At 37.3% G+C, this 23,784-nt stretch overlaps 1 protein-coding gene across 1 annotated transcript; it reads left to right on the top strand.

Moving 5' to 3' along the window:
• Positions 1–2,496: 2,496 nt before the first annotated feature.
• On the top strand, positions 2,497–22,547 carry CLDN16 (claudin 16). The gene is given in 7 exon segments (XM_003792702.2): positions 2,497–2,604; positions 2,606–2,710; positions 2,712–2,846; positions 15,220–15,322; positions 18,888–19,052; positions 21,488–21,679; positions 22,319–22,547. Coding segments are annotated over 7 exon segments (942 nt in total). The 3' UTR covers positions 22,453–22,547.
• Positions 22,548–23,784: the final 1,237 nt, after the last annotated feature.

Raw genomic sequence — 23,784 nt, 5'->3', positions numbered from 1 at the left:
AACTTGGCTTGACTTGTACCAAAGATTCAATTGTGACATCCCCTTTTCTATAGCTTTGTCTATAATTTGCCATATATTATTCTAGAAAATAGGATGCTGACATTTTATGCTAGTTTTCTTTTCCTGCTTAGAACCAGTTTCTCAAAGCATAGCTATCTGTCTCTGAATCAGAATTTTATTTAAAAAAAATATAAAATATGAACTCCTGGCCTTTACCCCCAATTTCCTGAATCTTAATCTCTGAGGGTGAAACCCCTTCCTAGGCTTGTATTTATAACAAGCAGCTTTGGAGAATCCAGTTATGTTCACGTTACACAGCCCTTGGGTGCACGTTGGCCGGAAAAGTACATTGTGAAAGGCCTCTGGGTGGAAACCTAGCAGCTAAATTCAGGAATTTTCCTATAATGGGCATGTGCTTTTGGAATTGGTTTGCTCTCCCAGGTCAATAAAGTGTTAGCATTTTAGATTTTAGGGCACAGGGAAAGATTCATTCCTGACTCATCAAAGCAGCGTATGTGTATATATATGCCAAGGGTGGTTACATTCTTTGAGAATTTTAAACAATATGTATTATTTTTTCATAAAAATAAATAAAATAAAACAATGAGAGGAGGGCATCTGTAATAAAAGTCAAGCAAAATAAATCAAATGAACCCGACACACACACGGTAACTAATGTTGATGTGTAGAGTAGTGTCCCTTGTCCTAGGGGATACCTTCCAAGACTCCCCGTGGATGCCTGAAACCACAGATGGTATCGGACTCTATAGACAATCTATATAGCAGATCTGACAACAGGACGGCTGCTATGGGACCAGTGGTGTATTGTGTGCATATGGTGGACAAGGGGACCATTCACGTCCCTGGGCAGGACAGAGCGGGATGGCTTGAGAGTTCATCGTGCTACTCAGAATAGTGAAGATGTACAGCTAATGAATTGTTTATTTCTGAAATTTTCCAAGTGCTATTTTTTCAATTGCATTTGTCTATGAGTAACCGAAACCTAAAAAAGCGAAACCGTGGATTACAGAAGGTTGCGGTAGGAGCTAGGCTTTGCAGTAATTGAGCTTGTATTCTCTATATGGCGTTTCACCCAGCTTTCACTTTCAAATTTACAATTTATATACTTGAATAAAAATGAATTAAAGTTTGAAATAACAAAGCTGTCACAGAAGTGCATTCTTTTAATGTATTCTTGAAAATGCTGTAACAATACTGATTTTATCCTTTTATACTAAATACTATGACCAAATGATAATTAAACAGAAAAAAATCCTTTATGAGCTGTTGCTAAAATAATTATCATTGTAGCTGGTTCCGTCCAGAGTAATGGCCTATTTCTAATCCATGTTTGTGCTTCTCTCTCTCTGTTTCTCTTCCTCTCTCCTTCTCCTACTGTTTCTTCTCCCTTCTCGTTCTCTGTCTTACATTCAGAATCATATCAAAAAACTTTTTGGCCATTCATTCAAACATTTTATTTTAATATAAGGAAATCTATCTGGTGATGATAAAATAGTGATGTATGTGCTTGGAGGTGCCTGTGGCTCAAGGGAGTAGTAGGTCTTCGGCCCCATATACCAGAAGTGGCAGGTTCAAACCAAGCCCTGGCCAAAAACTGCAAAAAAAAAAAAAAAAAAAAAAAAAAAAAAACAAAACTAAAAAAAACCCACCAGTTTTCCTTACATAAACAGGTTTTTTTATTGGATACATTTTCAAATATTGGTTGCATACGATATTCTTGGTCATATTAATATCCACCATTTGGCTACAATATTCACTATATTAATAGAGTAAGTGGTATATAATACTTTCCCTTTAGACACCATTCTAAATAATTTACAGGCACAATATCCTTTAATCTTCACAGACCTCTTATGAACCAGGTATTAATTCTGGCGTTTTCAGAAACTACGCCCCAAGAACTCTCATTCTATAATCTGCAGAGCGAGCATTTGCATCTAGAGCAGACTGGGTTAAAATGCACACCTGTTTCCATTCGCCGATGCTGAAAGGTTCGCAGCCTTGGCTGCACCTGCCGCTCAAGTCTGAAATCCTTCTTGGGTCTATTTTGCCCAGCGCTCTGGAATGCAAACTCCCTTGAGCAGGCCCTTATTTAGCCTAGTTTCACCAGTGGCCTGTCTGTCTCAGGTAATCAGCGAATATTAAAATAGTCCTAACAATAAAATAACACGCAGTCAACCGTGTAGCTTTTTTCAGACAGGGAGGGGAACAGCTCGCTTTCCCTAGAGGGCCTCAGAGAGATCAGTTTACAGGTCCCAGCATGGGGGGTGGGGACCCTCCCTCCCCTCCCTCCCCTCCCTCCCCTCCCTCCTTCCCTCCACCTGGGGGGTGGCGTGTGCCTCTGGTCACCATCATCTTGGATCAGCTCACTGTTGGGGTAGAAAATATTACCAGGGCTGCTCCTCTTCCGCGCCCAGAAGGGAGCCAGGCCTTTGACTGACCTGGCTTCTGATTGGAGGTTGGTTGCTTGGGATAATGACCTCCAGGACCCCAGTGTTGGTTACAGCCTGTTTATACCATTCTCACTGCAACTTAAGATGCCTGCAGGGGTGTGTGAGAAAAAGTGAAAAAAAAAAAAAAAAGAAAAAAACCACCCACTAGTATTTCACATCCCCAGGTGCCAGAAACGCAGAAGGCCAGCTGCGTTCCAGCTCCCCGAGCGGGCCGGGTGACGTCTGCCCATGTGGCTTCCAGACTGGCTCCTCGCCACCATGAGGGACCTTCTTCAGTATGTCGCCTGCTTCTTTGCCCTTTTCTCCGCTGGGTTTTTGATCGTGGCCACCTGGACAGACTGCTGGATGGTGAATGCCGATGATTCCCTGGAGGTAAGGAGTCAGCAACTTCTCTTTCTGCCCCAAGCCTTACCAAATTTTGTCTAAATGACCGCTGTTGTGTACGAAACTCAGTTTGTGTATTAAAACTAATAATAGCAAAACGAGGCAACGAGGACTGACTGACGACTATTGAGGCTTCACATTATCATCTCATTTAATCCTCATAGTTCACTTACGAGGTAGGTCCTGTTCCCATCCCATTCCACACACCAGGTGACTGAATAGTTCTTCCATTTTCCGTAAGGATAAATTTACACAGGAAGGTGATTAAAAAATCCCTGCCCCTGTGACCTTCAGAAACCCAGCTCTTCCATTGCTCTGTATACCAAATCGAATACAATTTCAGTAACTCCCTTTCCTTGAAGGATAAAATTGTTAACTTGGTGACAGCGTTCAGAGGAGCGAGATGGACTTTCTCAAGGAGTCATAGCCTAAGACACTGACGAATCAGATGCTACGCCTGTCGAACTCCCCCAATTTGTATGCAGTCGAAAAATGTTATCTTAATGAATTTCCAAGCAGAAATAACTATCCTGAGGGAGAAAGAATCTTTTCAGTGAATCCCAAAGTAAAGAGGATAGACATGAATGTGAGAAATCCTCTCGTCAAAGTCAGTGGCTCTTGGGAACTGTTTTGCAGAGATGAGGGAGTGGGTTCACATTTGAGGATTTTATTTTCTCACTGGAGAAGCAGAAAGAAGTAATTTTGAAGTTCAAAACCATTTTCTGTGGCCAGAGTGGAAAAAAAAAAATCAAATCTTCAGAATCAGCTGCTGTTCATTAGTGAGTTTTAGGAAGGTGTAGGTGAGAAAAAGAAATAATATCTCAGGAGCCTAAACAGAGAATACACAGCAACACCATCTGCTCTTTTACGTATATACTGAAGGAAACAATTTACCCTAATAAATGCTCTCCTTGTGTCAGCTGTATGAAGTTTAGGAAAAATACACAGAGTGAGTTGATACATTTTTCTTCTAATTTTCTTTATTAGATTCTCAAGTTAGACTGAGAAATGGAGAGCAATAAGCTCCCTATTTGGCCATGCATTATTTTTGCTGTTTACTTTTTCTTTGGATTTTCCTCTGACTCCTACACTGCGTTTCAAAACCAATGGAGTCACAAATATCTCATTAGTGCTAGAAAATTTACATTTCTAAAAATTGTGATAGAATGGAACTACTGTAAAGGATGTCTGCAATAGCTGAGTCTACTGATGCATTTTTATCTGGCCATGAGTTCTAAAGAAAAAAATTAAAAAAAAAAACCCCTTTGAACGATGCTCAGGGAAATGTTCAGATGAAACCTGCTGCTGCCATTAGTTTGCCGTTATCTATCCTGCCAGTGGTAGGGGATTAACACCGAAATATGTTGGACTTCAGAATACTTCAAATTATGTTTTTAAAAATGTTAGAAAACCCCACAAAATCCCATCTAAAGGCATTGTTAAAATATTTTCTAAAACAATTTCAAAGTCATTCTGCTTAAGCTACTATCATTGCTGACTTCACTTGATAAGAAATAGAGTTTCAGAAAGGGTCCAACCTTGCAGAGAGAGAGAGAGAAAGAGATATGGAGCCTGGCATTGACAGTGCCTTCTTGTATTTTAGTACATCCAGCCAATTTGCCGTCTGTCCTGGGCAAGAATATGTCTGGTTAATAACGAATGGAAGGGGCAGTTCAGGTGATTCACCCCAAGTGAGTTCTCGCTAATCTTGGACAAGAGTTAGTATTTCTAAGCTTCTTTATCATTTCCTACATCTGCAGTGTACACGTTTATAGAAGAGCCCCCAGGAAAGCTCTATATTGTGAGAGGAACCCCATGACAAAGCAGGTCCCCTCTTCGTTCAGCAATCTCTTTATTTCTCAATTTCTTTAAAGGGAGAGGAATCGCCCATGGTAACTGCCACTTCAAATTGGCCGGGATACAAAGTCGTCCTAGAAGGTTCTGATGCTCACTAGCGAAATTCCACGTTCTCCTTCCTTGCCCCTTCCCCACTTATATATCACCTTACGGTCCATATAATGGCTCACTTGTGAAAGTTGTCAGACAAATGGTGGTACAAAAACGTATTTCTTTAAAAGCATACCCATGGAGAATTTAAACAAGAAGGAATATTTTAAGTTTCCAACTTCGTTATGTTTAGGATGACATAGGCAGGAGATTTGCATGTCATGTAAAACATAGATCTTCTACCATAGGCAAGGGTGCTTCCCTGTAAGCAAATATATATGTACATTTTAGAAATATCAGTCATTCTGGTTACTTGTGGGGAGTGGTTCAAAGGAGTATGGGAAGACGGGCTCTGTTCCTCAGAGTTCAGCATAAAAGGAATATAAAATATATGCTCTACAAACAGTAGCATGCTCACTCTCCTAGGTGGGGTGGGGGCAAAGAGAAAGCAGGAATGCCTTCTGGAAGCGTAGCTGTAATGAGGGGAAAAAAGATACACATGGAACTGCATGGTGTCCCAAAAGTCTCCATCCAGAGGAAAAGCTTCGTAATAACAGATAGCTTGAAACACCTTTGTCATGAGTGGGAGGGAAGAGTCCCCGTGTGTTCAGAAAGAGCTGGCCAACATGTGGGGAATATTTTATAAATAAATGTACATTTAGCTACAATTTCCAGTGTTCCCTTTGAATGGTGCCTTTTGGGACACCCTGAATAATAAAAGGCATAGGTCAATTTGTATTTTGAGAAAGAAATGAGTAAGGTACATTGAAGCAGGTCTCATTGAAGAAAAGACTTGAGCAAAGCATTACCTTAAAAGGATGCATGGGATTTGCAAAGGTAGAAATGCCTTTCAGAGAAGGGAACTCCGTGGCCCAAGAGCAGAGTAAGGGAAAACTCCAGGCTTGTCAGCGTGACACTAAGCAAGAGGCAGAAAGAGCTCCAGTGTTATTTTTGTCTTAACGTTGTAAACCTGCTTCACACAAAGTTCTTTGCCTTAGGTAAAAATGTCAGGAAAAAAGAAAAAGTGCAACCAATTGCAGCGTGTATAGCCCTGAATTGGGTCCAAAGTCTCTGAGCTACCACCCCGCGTTTGTCATTATTGATTCAATTCGGTCTCTGGGAAGACTGAGATGGTGAAGAAAACTTGGGTTTTGAGATCATTCAGGTCTATAGCTGCATCTGAACCCATAGTAACTGTCTTTGATTAAGCAACTCGACACCTTGTCTTGAGCTGTTTCCTCAACTGTAAGGTAAAGTTGAACTCGGTTGTTTCTAAGGACCTTTATAGACTTTCTTTTCTTTAACATCAGAGCTCCCTGACTGTGTGTGTAACTGCAGAGACTGGCTAATCACTAAGGGACTGGTGTCTACAGCCTTCCCAGACATTTCATTCGGGGTCTTCTGTGAATAGTCTCCATTCTTCTCTAACTTTATACGCTCTCCTTTCCTTCCTTCCCCCTTCTTATCTCTCTTCCTCCCTTTCTTCTTTCTTTTTCTTCTTCTCCTTTCTCCCTTCTCTCTTTCTCTTCTCTTTTCTCCCATTTTACCCCTTTCTCCTCCTTCATCTCTAGCCCTTCTTCTTCTCCCCCTTTTCTATCTCAATCTTCCTTCATTGCACAGATATTCCTTGAAGTCTTCTGTATACCCTGTACTGGGGAGGGTGCAGGGTGATAAAGGAAAAGGAGGCTGAACCCTTCTCTAGGTTGCTCGTAGTATGGTGGGGAGGATGGACGAGTGAGCTGGTAGTTGTAGCATGAGGTGGCAAGTGATGTGGGAAAGAAGGAGCCTAAGTGGGCAGCTCACCCCGTCTTGAATTATCAGTGAAGTCTACTCAAAAGAAGGGGTATCTGAACTAGGAGTGGGAAGAACTGTGAGTAGCCAGAAGGGTAGAGAGTATTCCATGCCTAGGAAATGGTATGTGGTGAGCTCTAGGTGTGAGCACTGTGTGCTCCAGGCACTGTGCATCTTACAGCATGGTCAGAATTTCCAGTATGCTGGGGAGAATACAGGAACTTGGTCAGGAGATTTGCACGTCATATAAAACATAGATCTTCTACCATAGGCAAGGGTGCTTCCCTGTAAGCAAATATATATGTACATTTTAGAAATATCAGTCATTCTGGTTACTTGTGGGGAGTGGTTCAAAGGAGTATGGGAAGAGCAGTTAAGGAGACTTTTGCCATAGACCAAGCAGGAAACAATGGTGGTCTGAGTTAGAGTGGAAGCAAGTTTGAAGAAATATGTAATGAGAGTGAGAAACTCCAAAGAACTCAAATTGATAGGGTTAGTAACTGACTGTGTATAGGGAAGAAGGTGATGGAAAAAGAGAACACAACGCTGAAACCCACCTTCCTGATTTGAGTACTGATTCGAGTACTTCTCCTGTACATACACGGACTCTTGCCTCCCACTCATGACTGATTTTGTCTTGGAAGGATAGTGAAGTCACTCGTTGAGGGCTTAAATGGAAGGAAGTTAATCTTTGTATAGTGGAACCGTGTACCTGGATCATTTTTTTTTTCTGTCTTAGTTTATTGCAGAAAACCTGGAGATAGGAACACAGTTCTTTTTGTGAGAAAGTTTAGAAGTTAGATTTGATGTCAGGGAGCTGAGGTTAAATCCCATTTTGTCAGGTGGCACCTGTGTTGAATTAGGCTTTCAAACTGCTATTAAGCACATTTCCTCTTCTGTAGAGGAAGAATAATAATACACACATCAGAAGTTCCTTGTGAGGATTGAATGAGTTTGTAGCTAAAGCGTTTGCTACAGTAGCAGGCAAATACAAATCAGCCAATAAATGTTAGCTAGATTCTTGTCTATTTTCAGTTTATTGTTTTGTTTTTTCCTCTAGATAAGCAGATGACATTTTGCATAATGTTCACTGAACGGGGGGATATGTGATTAAAGTTCCATCCCTATTTCCTCTGTTGATTCTATTGCAGAAATTTTGTTTATTTCTCTGAGCTCTGGTTTGCCCATGTTTATACTTTGACTATTTCCTTTTCGTTTCACCAAGGGGAGAAGGCAGACCATAGCATCAAAGAGCAGAAGTGAAAAGGTTATCTATGAAAGGCTCATATTTAACAAAGAAAACCAATTATGAATTAACCACACTTTGATACATTAACTATAGAATATGTAATTCATAATTATTCACACTGAAATAGTTTCTTCACACAGTTACTCATCTCTCAATTGTCAGAAGGAAAAAGTACTTTTACAAGAGGATTCCATTTCCAGTCAATCTTTTGTTAATTATTTACCGAGAACCTGCTATGCACCATATGTAGTTATGATCAAAATATTATTAACTCAAAGGAAGGTTGCTCACATTTGAATTTGTTTAGCCCTATCATCAAGTTCTCTTCTGGAATGTCAGTTTGTGCTAATGATGTGACAATGCTTTCAGACAAAGAGTAAATATTAAAATGATTATATCATGCATGCACTCCAATCATTTGTATAATAGTTTTATTTTCCAATCAAATTTCAAACATTTTCAGCAGATATTTGAAGCTACAAATATTCTTTCACCCACCTCATAATTTCTTACAGCACCCAGCACTGACATCCGGCATAATAGGAGCTCATAATACATTTGTTCACATGGTTTGATGGAGCATCTATTAAGAGACCTGGGGACAGGTGTGGTGGCTCCTGCCTGTAATCCTAATACCCTGAGAGGTCGAAGCAGGCAGATTGCTAGAGCTCAAGAGTTTGAGACCAGCTTGAGCAAGAATGAGACCCCGTCTCTACTAAAAATAGAAAACTTGCTGGGCATCGTGGTGCACGCCTACAGTCCTAGCTACTTGGGAAGCTGGGACAAGCGGATTGTTCAAGCCCAAGAGCTTGAGGTTGCGGTGACGATGCCATGACACTCTATTCAGGGCAAAAAAGTGAGAGTCTCTCTCAAAAAGAAGAAAAACAAAAAGAGAGAGAGAGACCTGGCACATTTGTCGAAAGAATGTATAAATGAATGAAAATATAATAGAAAGAGATATTTTAAAAGCTCATATGGCGCCCCAAATAAGAAATATGTCTATAGGGAAATTGCCACTTTACAAAAAAAAAAAAAAAAAAAGATTTCAAGATTTTCACCTTGCTACAATTTAAATTTTTTCAAGATATGTACTTGGTTCATTTTTTTAAAGGTAGAAATAAAAGTCTAGTCTTCTGTAATGTCCAGTAAAGTTGATGAGAGTGAATTTTGGTGTAGAGAATGTGGCTTTTTTGCCTGGTATTTCAAAGACAGAAACAAACAAACAAACAACAAAAAAAGGTAGAGAAAATTAATAATTTATAATAATTCACTCAACAAAAACGTTGATCTCTGTCACCAGACAGTAATAATTACAAAGTTGTAATAGCTTTTGTGAGGAAAACATTCTAATATGTAAATTAAATAAATATTAACATTGAAATCTTATTAATTAAAATATTACAATTGAAATCTTTGGAGAGTTCAGATATGTAAACTAGATCATATACCCATGAAGACCACAAATGTTATATTTTATACTAATTTTATGTTATTCCACTTATTATTTAAACCTTTAGCCAGTATTCTACAATTAACCAGACCCAAGATAAAACAAATATATTTTAGCAAATGAATCCCTGACTTTCTTTTATATCGTATCAATATAGAATGTAAAGGAGGTAGAAAGGAAAGGATGACACCTATTATTATTATTTTAGCCTTGCTCTGTCATCTTTATTAAGGCCTCGCCTGACTTCTTTTAGACCCTAGGCAGGTAAAAAAGTATAAAATAAAATATAAAAGTAAATCCAAGTTTAAAAAGTTAAAATATGTTTTATCTTAAAATGGAAAATGTTTTGGGTGGTGCCTGTGGCTCAATGAATAGGGCTCCGGCCCCATATACCGGAGGTGGCAGGTTCAAACCTGGCCCCAGCCAAATAAATAAATAAATAATAATAAAATAAAATTGAAAATGTTTCACATTTTAATAGTAAAAGGAGTTATTTGCTACAGTTTTACTAAAATTTTCTCCTTTTATTAAATATAAATAAGTACTGTATATCAGCAAGTTAGATCTTCAGTGTTAAAGTGAATTAGCATAGGATGGTAAAATGGTGTGAAAATGATAAATTCTTATATGTATGCAAAGTGGTTTTTAAAATGACACCAAATAAGTGTAAACTCTCCAGTCTAAGTAATAATTCTTTGACTAAGTAATAATTCTCTGGATGTAGCTGTTCTAGTTGATCCAGTCAAGTTGAAAGCACTTCTTAGCAACAATTGTGTGCGTAGTATGGCCACACCCATTTTCTACTCCCCAGTATAAATGAGAGTTAAAGTGTGTAAATTAGAAAAATTGACAGATTTTTTTCTCCCTCTCAATAAACATCTGTCGAGAACCTGTTACATACCACAAAAAAACAGGATATACGCTTGTGGAAGCAGGGTGCCATGTCTGTCCTGGTCACTGGTGTATCTCTCTCATTTAGTTAACAAGGTGATTGGAACAAGACAGGCATTCAAAGAATATGGTTTGAAAATATGACAGACAGAGGCACTAAACACACCTATAAAAGAGGATCCAATAAGTGATACAAAAATGTGAAATCTCAGGATAGGAAGAGGTTAATTCCAGCTGAAGAGAGGAAGGCAGGCCTCTGGAGGAAAGGATGTCTCTAAAATGGAACTTGAATAATAAATAGAGGTTTGACAGGTTGAGACCAAGGGAAGTTAGTCTCAATAGTATATACCAGGAGGGGAAACCTCAGAGGCCTTAAGGAACCACATAGCCAACAGACAGGAGGGAGGCAGGTGGGGTCGGAACCGTGGGAAACTTGGTGCACAGAAGCCCCACTCCAGGGGAGCAGCCACCTGTCTCTTTCTAGATCTTGCTGTGTGGGACTGATGCAGGAGGCCAGAATGACCAAGTTCTGCAAGATCTCTACTGTGACTGACTAGGAGTTTTTGCTGGCCTCATGTTTGTGACTTCTGCTTTATTGTGATACTGAATAAACTGACTTCTCATTTAGAAGACAATTCACTGCTTACTTGTAGGAGCAATAGATATTTTTTGGAATAATAGACAAATTACTTTAGCATTGGTAGGTTATATATTGATGTGCAAATCACATGTTAGAAGGAACCATCTATTTTGGACAATCTTATGAGATAAAAATTATTAGCTAATATTTTGCATTTTTACTTTTTAAGAAAGGATAACCCTTATCTTTTAAGCATTGCTTTGCTTTTTAAGAACCTTGTCTTAAAAATTGCTGGCCTTTTATAAAGGTTGTAATAAGCCATTTTACAACAGAAAGACAGGGAAATGAAGATGACATATTATAACAATGAGGATAAATAAATGTAAAATCTTTCAACCTTGTCTTTTGTGCACAAAGGCACCTTTGAGAGCGACTCAGTAAGTGCTATATTAACACAGGAGTTTAGTTAATTACAGCCACTATTCTCACGTACCTTAACTGAGTGTGAATTCCAAGCAATCTAATAGTGTGCCCCTGAGCATTAATACCTAATGAAATTGGATTCCTTGTTTTCTCTAATGAGCTCATTGCTTTTCTAAATATGGTCATTGCAGGTAAATGATCAATAGCTGGAAACTGACACCCCACTACTGGATTATTTTGGCAAGACAAAATATACTCATTAGTGTAAAATAAGAATTTTTTAATAATACACAGATACTCCCCAGACCATTTTTAAAATACCATTGCATATAGAAGGAATGACCCAAATAGGCTAGTTTGTTTAGACAGTAGAAAATTGTGAAGTCATTGATTACAGAGCAGTGGCTTCAAATCCATATAACTCGACTCAAGTTAAAATGAACTGAATCTAGTGTGTTCCTGTTGAGAATCTGAAGGGCAGTGGGCTAGGGGAAGGCCTGTGTAGGTAGAGCAGTTCTGTTCAAACTGTCTTGTCCATATTAATTTCCCAGGGCTGCTGTAACAAATGATTGTAAACTGGGTGGCTCTAACAAATGAGAAATTTATTCTCTCACAGTTCTGGAGGCCAGACGTTTAAAATCAAGATATTGCACTGCCTCTGAAGCTATTAAGGGAAATTCTGTTCCAGTCCTCTTTGGGAGGCCATAGGCATTTCCTGACTTGTGGTGGCATCGCTCCAACCTCTGCCTCTGTGGTCACTTTGTCCCCTTTTCTGGCTGGGTCTCTCCTCTGTGTATCTCATAAGGATGCTTGTCAGTAGTTTAGGGTCTGACCAGATAATCCAACATGATCTCATCTCAAGATCCTTACTTAATTGTTGTCTATGAAGACTCTTTTGCCAAATAAGGTCACAATCACAGGTTTGGGGGTTAAAGATGTGGACATATATTTTTGAGGGTCACCATCTATCTTCATTTCCACTGTGGTTAGTTGGTAAAGCTGAACACAGGCACTGCTCAGCTCAGGATGAAGTTTAAGCTTTTTCCTACTATATGTATTTATTGAACGAATAATTTATATTGTGTGTTTATAATTTTTAATCCTTAAGACTACTCTATCATCTCCTTTATATAGATAAAGGAGATTGAGTTTCAAAAGAGGTAAAATTTTGCCAAAGGTTACAAAAGAAAGAATTAAGTGTCCATTTACATTTAATAGTTAATGCATATTAAATTTAATTTATATTTGATGCATATATAATTTAGATGTTTAATTTAGATGCTCACAAACTTATTTAGAAACTGTTATAATTTTCACAAGACAAATTTTCTTCATTAGATTTTTGTCTCCATGTTTCCCTGGGTCAGATATAATCTTCCATGAAGTCCAAGAAATTGCTTCCAGATATAATCTTAAGAAGAGCAAGGCAAAATGAGCTTTTGCAGAATAATTGTATTGCCGTGAGATTCAAGTGTGGGCTTACTTCATGCGAATCTATCTTCTAGTACCAGAATCTGGAGTACTTTAGCCTGAAATAGAGTTGAAAATTCTTTAAAAAGTGATTTAAAATATTTTTTTTACCTTAATGTCTTATTATTTTTAGCACATAATGCAACCTTTTGAAGGGGGCCAACACAATGTTTTGATACACAGAATGTACAGTGATCACATCAGGGTAATTAGCCCATCCATCATCTTAAACATTTATCATTTTTGTGGGTGTGCTGAGAACATTCAATATTTTCCTTTTAGTTATTTGAAATTAATTATATAACACACCATTGCTAATTATATCACCCTACGGTGTTATAGAACATTAGGACTTACTCCTACTCTCTAGTTGAAATGATGGCCTTTAACAAATCTCTCCATATCCTAGTCTCCTGTTTCTTCTGTCCTACATTTTACTTCTTTGAGATCAATTTTTTTAGCTTCCATGTATGAGTGAGAACATGCAGTACTAGCTATTTAACTTTCTCTTTCTGGCTTAATTTAACATAACGCTCTTCAGTTCCACTCAGGTTCCCACGAATAACAGGACTTAATTTCTTAGGGCTACCAAGTATCCTGTGTGTGTGTGTATGTGTGTGTGTGTGTGTGTATCATATTTTCTTTATCAATTCATCTGTTGTTTTCCACCTACAATGACATTGATTTCACATCTTGGCAGTTGTGGATAGTGCTGCAATAAGCATAGGGGCACAGCTATCTCTTTAGTGTACCAATTTCTTTCTCTTTGAATAAATGCGCAGTAGAGGGGTTACTGACTGATATAAAAATAAGCTTTAGATATGTGGTAATACTTAAGAGTACACCCACGTATGCTGTGTTTGAGGCCTATTGCCTCCATTTATTAACTATGTTTTCTTGAGATTATCACTTAACTTTCCTATGCCTTCCTCCATTGTAAAATGGATAATAATATCTCATAAGTCCATTAAGGAATAAATTTAAAAATGCTAAAATAATAGCTGTTTCATAGTATAGATGTGGTATAGAATTATTAATTATCAACTGTCAATATTTTATATATAAAATAGTAGAAATATCACATTCAAAATTGTGGTGGATTACAAACAGTAGAGTTTTATTTGGCACAAACCACAGCGTCAAAGCAGAACATGGGACCAGGAATTTCCCATATAGTCCTTGATATGATTTTCTTTTTTTTTTTTTTGAGGCAGAGCCTCAAGCTGTCACCCTGAGTAGAGTGCTGTGACACCACAGCTCACAGCAACCTCCAACTCCTGGGCTCAAGCGAGTCTCCTGCCTTCACCTTCCAAGTAGCTGGGATTACAAGTGCCTGCCACAATGCCTGGCTATTTTTTGGTTGCAGCCTTCGTTGTTGTTTTGGCAGGTCCAGGCTGGATTTGAACCCACCAGCTCAGGTGTATGTGGTTGGCGCCTTAGCCGTTTGAGCCACAGACACTGAGCCCCTTGATATGATTTTCTTTTGCAAAGCAAAGTGTTTTTAGGGTTTTCCTTTCTTCTCCACATCACTTTCACCCCCCTTCCTGGGCATTCCTTCTCCCACCCTGCTCTGTTATTTATTCTTTCTTGGGGGAAAAAGTTAAGTTTTCATTTTCCAAGATAATTCCTAGTTAAACTTTATTAAAACTATTCCCAGATTTCCACGGTGATGTGAATCCATAATGGAGTCAGAGGAAACAGTTGTATCAGCTCTGTTCCATATGCATGAGCTCTGGCAAGAATACTTGAAACTATTTTCTGCTGGCACGTTCACAATTCTAAGAAATCTACTGTGACTTACAGTTTATGGATAAAGTACGGGAAGGCTCAGGGCACTGGTACCTTTTAACTCTAAGTGGACATTTAGAGTCATCTGCACATCATTTCCAAGTAAAAGTGGTTTACATCTGTCAACTTGTATAAAATTAATGTTCAATTTGCTCACATCCGCATCCTAGCTTAAGCTTTTGTAATATGTTAGTAGAGCAAGGAAGAGACTTGGGGCCTTCATATATTTTTTCTGTCTTTTCATTTACTGGTTTTCTTTGCTAATTATTTTAAATTTATGAACCTCTTATAAAATAACACCTTTCTGAATGGAATTCACTATTCATGATGAAAAAAATTAATGTAAGTCCCTAATAGTCTCAAGATGTCAGCGACCATTATGTTACATTGATTTGGTTTTTTTTATTTGGTAAGTAAATGCCAACACGGAGAAGTGAAATGATTTGTCTCCATGTTGAAGAACGACTCCATGGTGGAAGCAGCCATAGGTACTTGAATACATTTAGTTCTGATTTTATCTCTCTTAACCATGACTTGTCTGCCCAGCTCCCACTGGAAAACAGATTCATTTCCTGGTCCAGAAAACCTTTAATCGTCAGGGCTTAAGAGAAAATATTCTGCAATTCATGGTTCGTTGTAAATGAAATTCTCATCATGCTCGTAACCACTGTTCTTTGCTATCAAACACCGCAGCCGAGTTCTCCCTTGGATTCGGGGGGAACTGAAGTGTGTCTGCGTGAGTTGTTTACACAGTGTCTTGTCCAACGTCTAGGTGAGCACAAAGTGCCGTGGCCTCTGGTGGGAGTGTGTCACCAACGCTTTCGACGGGATCCGCACCTGTGATGAGTACGACTCTATCTATGCGGAGCATTCCTGTACGTACGCCTTCCACCTCTCCACTTGCCAATGAGAATGCCCCAGAAAACTGAGCTCAGGCTTCCCCTGTGGGGTTTTGCGGCCTGATGTCCTGTATTAAGGTCCTGCCCTATTTGAAATACTTCATTTAGAAATCGTGTTCATTTTGAAATGTACGTTGTAACGTTTTAAAATTATTTACATTTTAAAACCATTTAAAAACTATTTTATCTTTTTTCTGTCTATGTGTATTCCTTGGCAGTAAAAATATTATCTTATTTATCTCTGCTATTCCTCAAAGGGCTGGGCCTAGTGTCTTGTAGGGTAGACTTAGGGTAAATGTTTTCTGAATGGAAATGATTTTCTTAGAGTGCTCTGATTAGTATGATTAGAATTGATAGGTCAGATGAAAAGCACTTCAGAGGTGTCTTTAGCTATGACTTAGTTCAAATAGAAAGTTTACAATTATTTCCATTGGAAGTTTGCTAAGAGGGTGGCACCTGTGGCTCAGTGGGTAGGACACCAGCCCCATACACCCAGGGTGGCAGGTTCAAACTCGGCCCCAGCCAAACTGCAACAAAACAATAGCTGGGTGTTGTACCGGGTGTCTGTAGTCCCAGCTGCTCAGGAGGCTGAGGCAAAAGAATCGCCTAAGCCCAGGAGCTAGAGGTTGCTGTGAGCTGTGATGCCACAGCACTCTACTGAGAGTGATAAAGTGAGACTCTGTCTCTCCAAAAAAAAAAAAGTTTGCTAAGAAAGAAAGAGGTGGATCCAGAGGGGAAGAGACAGATAAGCAAAGAGACACCTAGACTACAGAGATCAGGGGACAAAAAAATTAACATATGTGACACGTTGTTACAGGCAATATTGAAGCCAGTTCCTTGGCCTGCCCCACTTTTCGCTTAAATTATAGTAATGTGCTGTTAGCAGTGCCCATGCCGCTACAAGTGAAGAGATCTCTTAAATTAAGAAATGTCATTGTTGATTCTCTCCCTTCTTCTCCATAGCATTTACTTACTTGCTCATTTTAGATCAAACTGTGCCAACACACACCAGTCCTGTTATTAAAGCGAAGTGTTTTGCTTTTAGTCACTTTCAAAGCAAATGACGCTGTACTGTTTAAGATAAATTAAAAAGTAAACCCTTGGAATGTGACTTTTCCCCTCAATAGCTATTTCAGTCCAGAGAAAAGCACTGAAAAAGAGCAGTGCTCTAAAATATTTTCATCTGCTCTTTAGGAATTGGGTGCCTGAAATATGTTTAAATTTTATTTTTGTTTTAAAAAGGACTCCTAATTCTTTCCTTTCCCCTCCCTGTGCTAACCTAGTTCTGCCTGCAATGAACACAATTTGGTGAACTGCAGTGGAAATTCAGCCTATTCCAGAATTCAGTGATATGGTCAGTGCTGAGAAGAAAAATTAAAGATCAAATGTTTCAAATTTTAAATTCTGTTCTATACATATTTTTAAGAAGAAAATAAAATCACCAATAAGTTCACTACACAGAGAAAACCACTATTTATATTTTAATACATTGCTTTTTATCTTTGGCTATATTATTTTCTTTTGTTTTTACTTACTAATTTTAAATAATATACTAACTTTTCCCTTAACATTTTCTGTTGTATGTTTAAAGACATCAGAGATGAAAATCTATTGGAGGAAATAACCTATTTTACTTTCTCTGTTGGGATGTTACCTGTAGAATGTAGAATTTTATTTTTATTTTTTGCTATTTGTTTGTACAACCTCGATTAGGTAATTCCTTCTATCCCCATATCCCTAAACTGTGTGGGCCCAGACAAATATTTGTTTGGCATGGTTCCTGTTGATATAGATAATTTGCGTCCCCACCAATCATCATATCACTGCCATCCTAGCCGTCATATCTCACATGATCCCCCATCCAAGAAATTCTTACTGGCCAGCATGGGCCATCTGCTTGCAAAACTGTCTTTCTGGAATCTGGATGACCATGGTGCCCTCAGTCCACCCCATACATATGAGTCCTGGAGGTCCTCAGAGACCCTATACATGGGATGGGAGGCAGAGAGTCCTGAAGTGAATGCTTGAGTCCAGATCAATCCAAACTGATGGTGCTGCTGTGCCTGGGTGGACCCAGGTTCCAAAAGAAGACTTGGAAAATTTCAAGGGAGGTGCTCCAAAGTCCAGGGACCCCTTAGCCTGAGGCACTGAGTAGGAGGCCCATTTGTGTATACCATTTGGTGACCAAGAGGATGTGTTGAAATAGGGCTACTACCTAATGCATTGCAGTTTTCTACTCTTTCCTCTATTTTGAGAAAAGTGATTCTTAGGTTTGGTTCATTTAAATTTTAAAAATAATGCCAAATTGTGAGGTTCTATAAATTCTGTTCTGGAAACAAATATATACTCACATATATTAATAAGATAATTACATGCAGATATTCACCTATTGATGTGGCAAGAACTGATTTCAGACATTGATTTCCACACTTTAAGACGCATCATACTTCGTTTTTTTCTTTTAAGTCAGGGAAATTGGATGTATTTTTGCAAGCAACATACTACCCAACAAGCCCCAAGTATACTTACCATCAGAAAAAATTATTTAAAATGCAAGGAAACTCCAAATCACTATATAAATAAAATGTATTTCAAGTACTATTAAAGGAAAACAATTTTATTATGCTTATTCATTAACTAGCTAGAATAGTAAAAGTTCTGACTTCAAGTAATTAATCCTCCATTTGCAACCTCATTTACCTAATTTCAATTTGCCATCACTGTAACTCAGAGTTTTGGAAGCTTTTATAGTTGAAGATGCTTCTACTTTGAAGTTGACTGCTACTATTCCACTTTTCATTTACCTGACTTTTTCTTTCCATATATTTTTATGGGGTATAGCATTAAAATATGCTCATTTGACAATATGAGGTTGAAGGCTTGATATGGAATGTTGGCCAAGAAAAGCCACAACCTGAAAAGCTAAAAGAAAGGATGGTGTGGCTTCCAAAATACTCTTCTACTTAATAGCAGAAATGAATTCTCCATTTTCTAAAGATTTGCCAATGGCTCCCACTAGCCTGAATTGGCAAGAAAAATCTCGAAACACATTATCCTGTTTTCCTGTGTCAAATTTTAACCAATTATTTTTCATTTTTTCAGTTAAACTTCAAATAATTCTAGTGATAATGGATTCATATCTTTACTCAAACTTGAGTGGCTAATTTTTTAGAATAAATAGGTATTCTACGTTCAGTTCAGCATTCAGCTGTAATACTTGGGAACAAGACTCTTTCCAGAGCAGAAGGCATGAGGGAAAACACTTGTTTAGTCCCAATTATCTTCCAGGATGTGATGTGCTAGGATGCCAACCAAGTAATCACTACTATTCAAGGAAGTGATGTCAATTATCTAATAATATTTTAGGTTTCATTAAAAAAAAATTAAGTGTATTCATGCTCAAGTTCATGAAAATGTGACATCTGACTTCTGTCAGTGGACCTATATTAATGTTATGTAGTTGTCTGGTTTTTGATGTACCTCTGTGTGCTAATGTTTCTTTCCTTCATCTCTGCTGTAACTACATGCCCTGGCCTTCCAGTGAAGCTGGTGATAACTCGCGCGTTGATGATTACTGCGGATATTCTAGCCACGTTTGGATTTGTCACCCTGCTTCTTGGTCTCAACTGTGTGAAATTCCTCCCTGATGAGCCGTACATTAAAATCCGCATCTGCTTTGTTGCTGGAACCACATTACTAATAGCAGGTACTGGTCTGGACTAGTGCTACAGGTAAAGATAGTCTGCTAAGGACTTGACGTGAAAAAGAAGGGCATCGTTTCAAAGTAGTTCTTTTTAGGATCGTCTGTGACTTGCTTTTCTAGAATAAATTAATAAAGAGCCCAGCTGCCAATCCTACTGCCTTTAGCTTTGAAATTGGATAATTAGGCTTTTGTCAATATCCTATATATCAAAATATGCCAAAATTCACGATTATTTTTTCAGCCACTTGAAAAGTTATATCATGTTTCAAATTCTTAAAGTAATTTCTTTTGTGATTATTCTTGAAGTTATATTCTAAAGTAAGTCCCAAACCACCACCTCCTTAGCTGTACCCACCCCCACCAATTCTTTTTCACGAAGAATTAAATTGTGCCAAATCCTGTATTAAACTTTTCCCGTGCACCAATCCATTTGGTCATCAAGTAACAATAAACAGATCGTATTATTATCCCCACTTAAGAAGCAGATAAAGAAATGGAATTCTGAAGACTAATAAATTCAGCATGACTAATAAACAATAAGTCAGAGGTACTTTCTTTGCGTTTACTCGTGAAATCGCAAAATTGAAACATTACTCAGGTCTGTCTTCAACTTCAAAGCTTATTCCTCCTGCATTACAACATTTTGTCTTCTTTGAATCTGATTGCAAGTAAGGAGGAGGCATACTGTCAAAGAAATCAAAGTGCAAGAAGATTATAAATCAAGATGCACACCCCAGAGAGAAAACCATTGCATTATCCTGTAGCTGCAAAAATTTAACTAAACAAATGAAAGCAAGAACCTGATCAGTCAGTGGAGGAAAGTGAATGGATAGGGGTTTGGGAACTAAAAATACTTGGAAATATATTTGTGTGATATCTTTACCTACATCTCTGTTTCCTGATCTGCAAAACAGGTAAAGCTGGGGCAATAGTATCCACTCTGAATTGGTGCTGTAAAGATTTGGTGTGGGCAGAGCAAGCTCTTAGCAGGGGTCCTGAGCCTTTACGCCCCAAACTGGGGCTTCTCTGATTATTTCACACAGAAATGTTGAGTCCAGGTCCTAATAATCCTCAGGTTGCATCTAAAAAAATTGCAAAAGTTTAGCAACTTATCCTTTTTAGGACATTAATATCTATATCCAGCCTACTCATAGCATAAAGCTTTTGTCCATAACAATATATTTTATTTAACAAATTTAAACACTATTTAAAGAAAGACAATTTTATTCCAAAAATTGATTTTTGAGGCCTTACTATATACTCATTTTTTAATAAACCAATAAAGCAAATATAGTTTAAAGAAAATACAAGTCATAGAAGAACATTTTTGTAGGAATGACTGAAGAAATGACTTCATGACCAGTGATGGTGAAACCATCATTCTGAATTGGTATTATATATGAACATATTTTTAGAAGGCCAGACTCTGTTTTGAACTTTCACAGAGGAATTTCTAACTTAAACTAGTGTTTAAGGATTATAGAAAAGGTGTGACAATTAATACTTTGTTTTCTAAAGGTCAGCCCTTCTTAAATCTCTTGCATTAACCAATTAGAAGAATACAATAAAATCGTGATTCAGACAGATACTGCAGACTCTCTAGGGAAATAATTCCATTTTTTTGAGGATTAAAAATTTCAGAAACCATCCTGTACTACAGCTTTATGTCCCCAGCTCCCTACCTTTCTTTTCTGCATGTACAGCATCCCATGAGATTGATACCTTTAAAGTAAGAGAACCCTGGTGACAGCATTTCAAATGAGTCAGTTATCAGAGAGTCTAACCCATGATGATTAAATTTTATTTAAAGGGAACGTTTCTTGGTTCACTCTTACATGGCGTGAGAGTGGTAAATAAAGTCTTATTTGAAAATAAAGACTTTTTAAATTATAGTCTTTGATCTCAACACACTAAAATGTATGACTTTAAAAGCATAGCTCCCATGCAGATGCTGGTCATGTAGCTGGCATAGCTTCGATCACGGAGCTAAGGAACAACAGAATACTCTTCATGATGTATATTTGCAATTAAAAAATCAGCATAGAACAAATATAAGCTCTGTAAAATTTGTATCACACCATATGATCTTTAGTTTTTTTTTTTAAATTTTCTTGTATACAATCTTGAAGTATCAATGGAAAGACACAAAAATTAAAGAAAATCATGGTAGTTAGTTCAGGTTTATACTAACAGATGAACATTGCATTGTTTTGTTTCTGTATTTCCCTTGAGGTATAAACTGAAATAAAATCTAAAAGATAGAAGATCGAAGCAGAAGGAGGAAACAGAAGCGGTATTCAAAATTTGAGTTGCTCATGAATCCACAGTAGTGCTGTTACCTCTCGAAATGACGTCATTGATTGGATAGAAATCAGCTTTCATTGGATTTAAGTTTAGAAAATGCCCGTGTTATTCATAGCATCCTGTCTGTCTTTCAGGTGCCCCAGGAATCATCGGTTCTGTGTGGTATGCAGTCGACGTTTACGTGGAACGTTCTTCTTTGGTTTTTCACAACATATTTATTGGCATCCAGTATAAATTTGGTTGGTCCTGTTGGCTCGGAATGGCAGGTTCTCTGGGCTGCTTTCTGGCTGGAGCTGTCCTCACCTGCTGCTTCTATCTCTTTAAAGGTAAGAGTAAAATAAAATAGCGCATTCCCTTGCTTCCTTTCCCAGCTCAAAGAAAACACAACTCACAAGGACAAAGTGAAATTGTTTATTTAAATTCCTGTCTAACACCATTCAAAATTCCAGTTATTAAAGAATCACAAGACTCAAACCTTACTTCCCAGTTAGTGGTTTATTCATTGGAATAAAATGTCCATGGCTACAACCAAGTCCAATATTCAATATGTAACAGTTACTGTGACTTGTCATAATCTTGTTTCTATATACATACATATGTAATATATGACATATATAGTAACTTCATTCAATGAAATTTATGTTTAATGTTAAGTGGAGTAGACTAAGAGCCAGATGAATACCTATTGTCAAATAATTTAAAGTGTTACATTGTTTCCTTAAAATATCACTAAAGAAACTCATTAGAAAGAAAATGACTCATCTGAATTTTCAATCTATTCATAAAAACTACTTTCAGGATGAAAATACTAGCTTATTTTAGGGTTCCTGGAGAATTCTTGTTTTGTTATCTTTATTCTTGCCCCTTTGGGGAAAGAATATGTAACGAAGCATTATTTCTTCCTTTTCTAAAATGTACTGAGTCGTATCTATTTTTGTATCTCTGCATTTGTGTCTTTCACTTAGATGTTGGATCTGAGAGAAATTATTCTTATTCTATGAGGAAAGCCTATTCAACGACAGGTGTTTCCATGGCCAAGTCCTATGTGGCCCCTCGGACAGAGACTGCCAAAATGTATGCTGTAGACACAAGAGTGTAAGATGCCACTTATCAATCTGTTTATATATTATTTAATCAATAACTATAGTCATCTTAATAAAGTAGTGTGTCATCTCAGGAACATTTAGACTTGATGTGCAACAAGTTGTCACTTATCCTTTCTTGAGGAGGATGATTCTTTTAAATTCAAACTAGTGTATCAAACTCTACCATTGCTCTGATTCTGTAAAAGGAGAAAAAAGAAAATAATAGCTTCATCTACTAGCCACCGGTGGGCATTAAAGTTAAAAAATGCTTCCTCCGCATTCTAAATGTCAAAGGTAATTGATATATTAATATTGGAGTCAGTGATGACTTTCTATCTCATTACAAAACAAGAAATCTGTGTTATTATTTCACCACTATTGTATTTTTGCCAATACTATATCATCAAATTATTAGACTAGAGCAGTAATAGATCAGCCACAGAGTTTATTCATTTATTAATTGAATATCTAAATATGTTTTATGAATGTATCATATTAGAATTCACCAACTAAAGTGCCCACTCACCACTGGCGTCTCGGTACCCCAGCAAAAAATGTGACAATTGACAAAATTTTACAAATATATGTGGTTAAAATACATAAAATTTAGAACGCTCTACTGAAAAAAGTAAATTTTCCTCATAAACTATGTTATTTTTTAAAAATAGAATTGTATATATACTTAAAGAAGTCAGTAATGATTGCTAATAGAATTTCATCCATATTTATAATGTAATCATCTTGAAATTTTTAATTGTAGACTTTTGAAACCATTATAAAAATTGAATCTCAAGTTTTCTGAGTTCTTGTGATTCACATGAATATCATTAATACTTTTACGGTAACCTTGCAGTACCTTAAAAGAGTATCAGCTGAACTAGAAATTAGTTCTTTGGAAAAATGAAAATTAAATTGTGAATTTATGAAGACACCAAAATAAGTGTTTCAAATTTAAAGAGCTAAGGATATTGTGAAAATGAGATGATGAAATCCTAGTACATGTATTTCATGACGTCCCATGTATCTCTTTAACAGTATTCTCTGGAGCAATTCCAGTCTAATCTTAGAATTAAGAGGGACTGATTCACCTTCATCTCCTGGATATTATTAACTATATAATTGACATTAAAATTATTTTCAGATTGGATATGCTAGTTCTATGTGTATTATCTCATACACACTATTTTGCATTACTTTTTGTTATCTTTTCATTTTTATTACCATTTTTATTCTGTTTTCTATCATGTTTTATATATTCAAATAAGTCTCTTAAAATTCCCCTGGAAAAAGACAGAGGAAAATAGATTAGGTTTTAAAATTGTTAAATTTATCCTTTTAAAGATTTC

The sequence above is a fragment of the Otolemur garnettii genome, unplaced genomic scaffold (genome assembly GCF_000181295.1).
Source record: "Otolemur garnettii isolate 467f Iridium unplaced genomic scaffold, OtoGar3 scaffold00060, whole genome shotgun sequence".
NCBI classification, from domain to species: domain Eukaryota; kingdom Metazoa; phylum Chordata; class Mammalia; order Primates; family Galagidae; genus Otolemur; species Otolemur garnettii.
The sequence above is the reverse complement of the archived record's forward strand: the minus strand, read 5'-3'. Positions and strand labels throughout refer to the sequence as shown.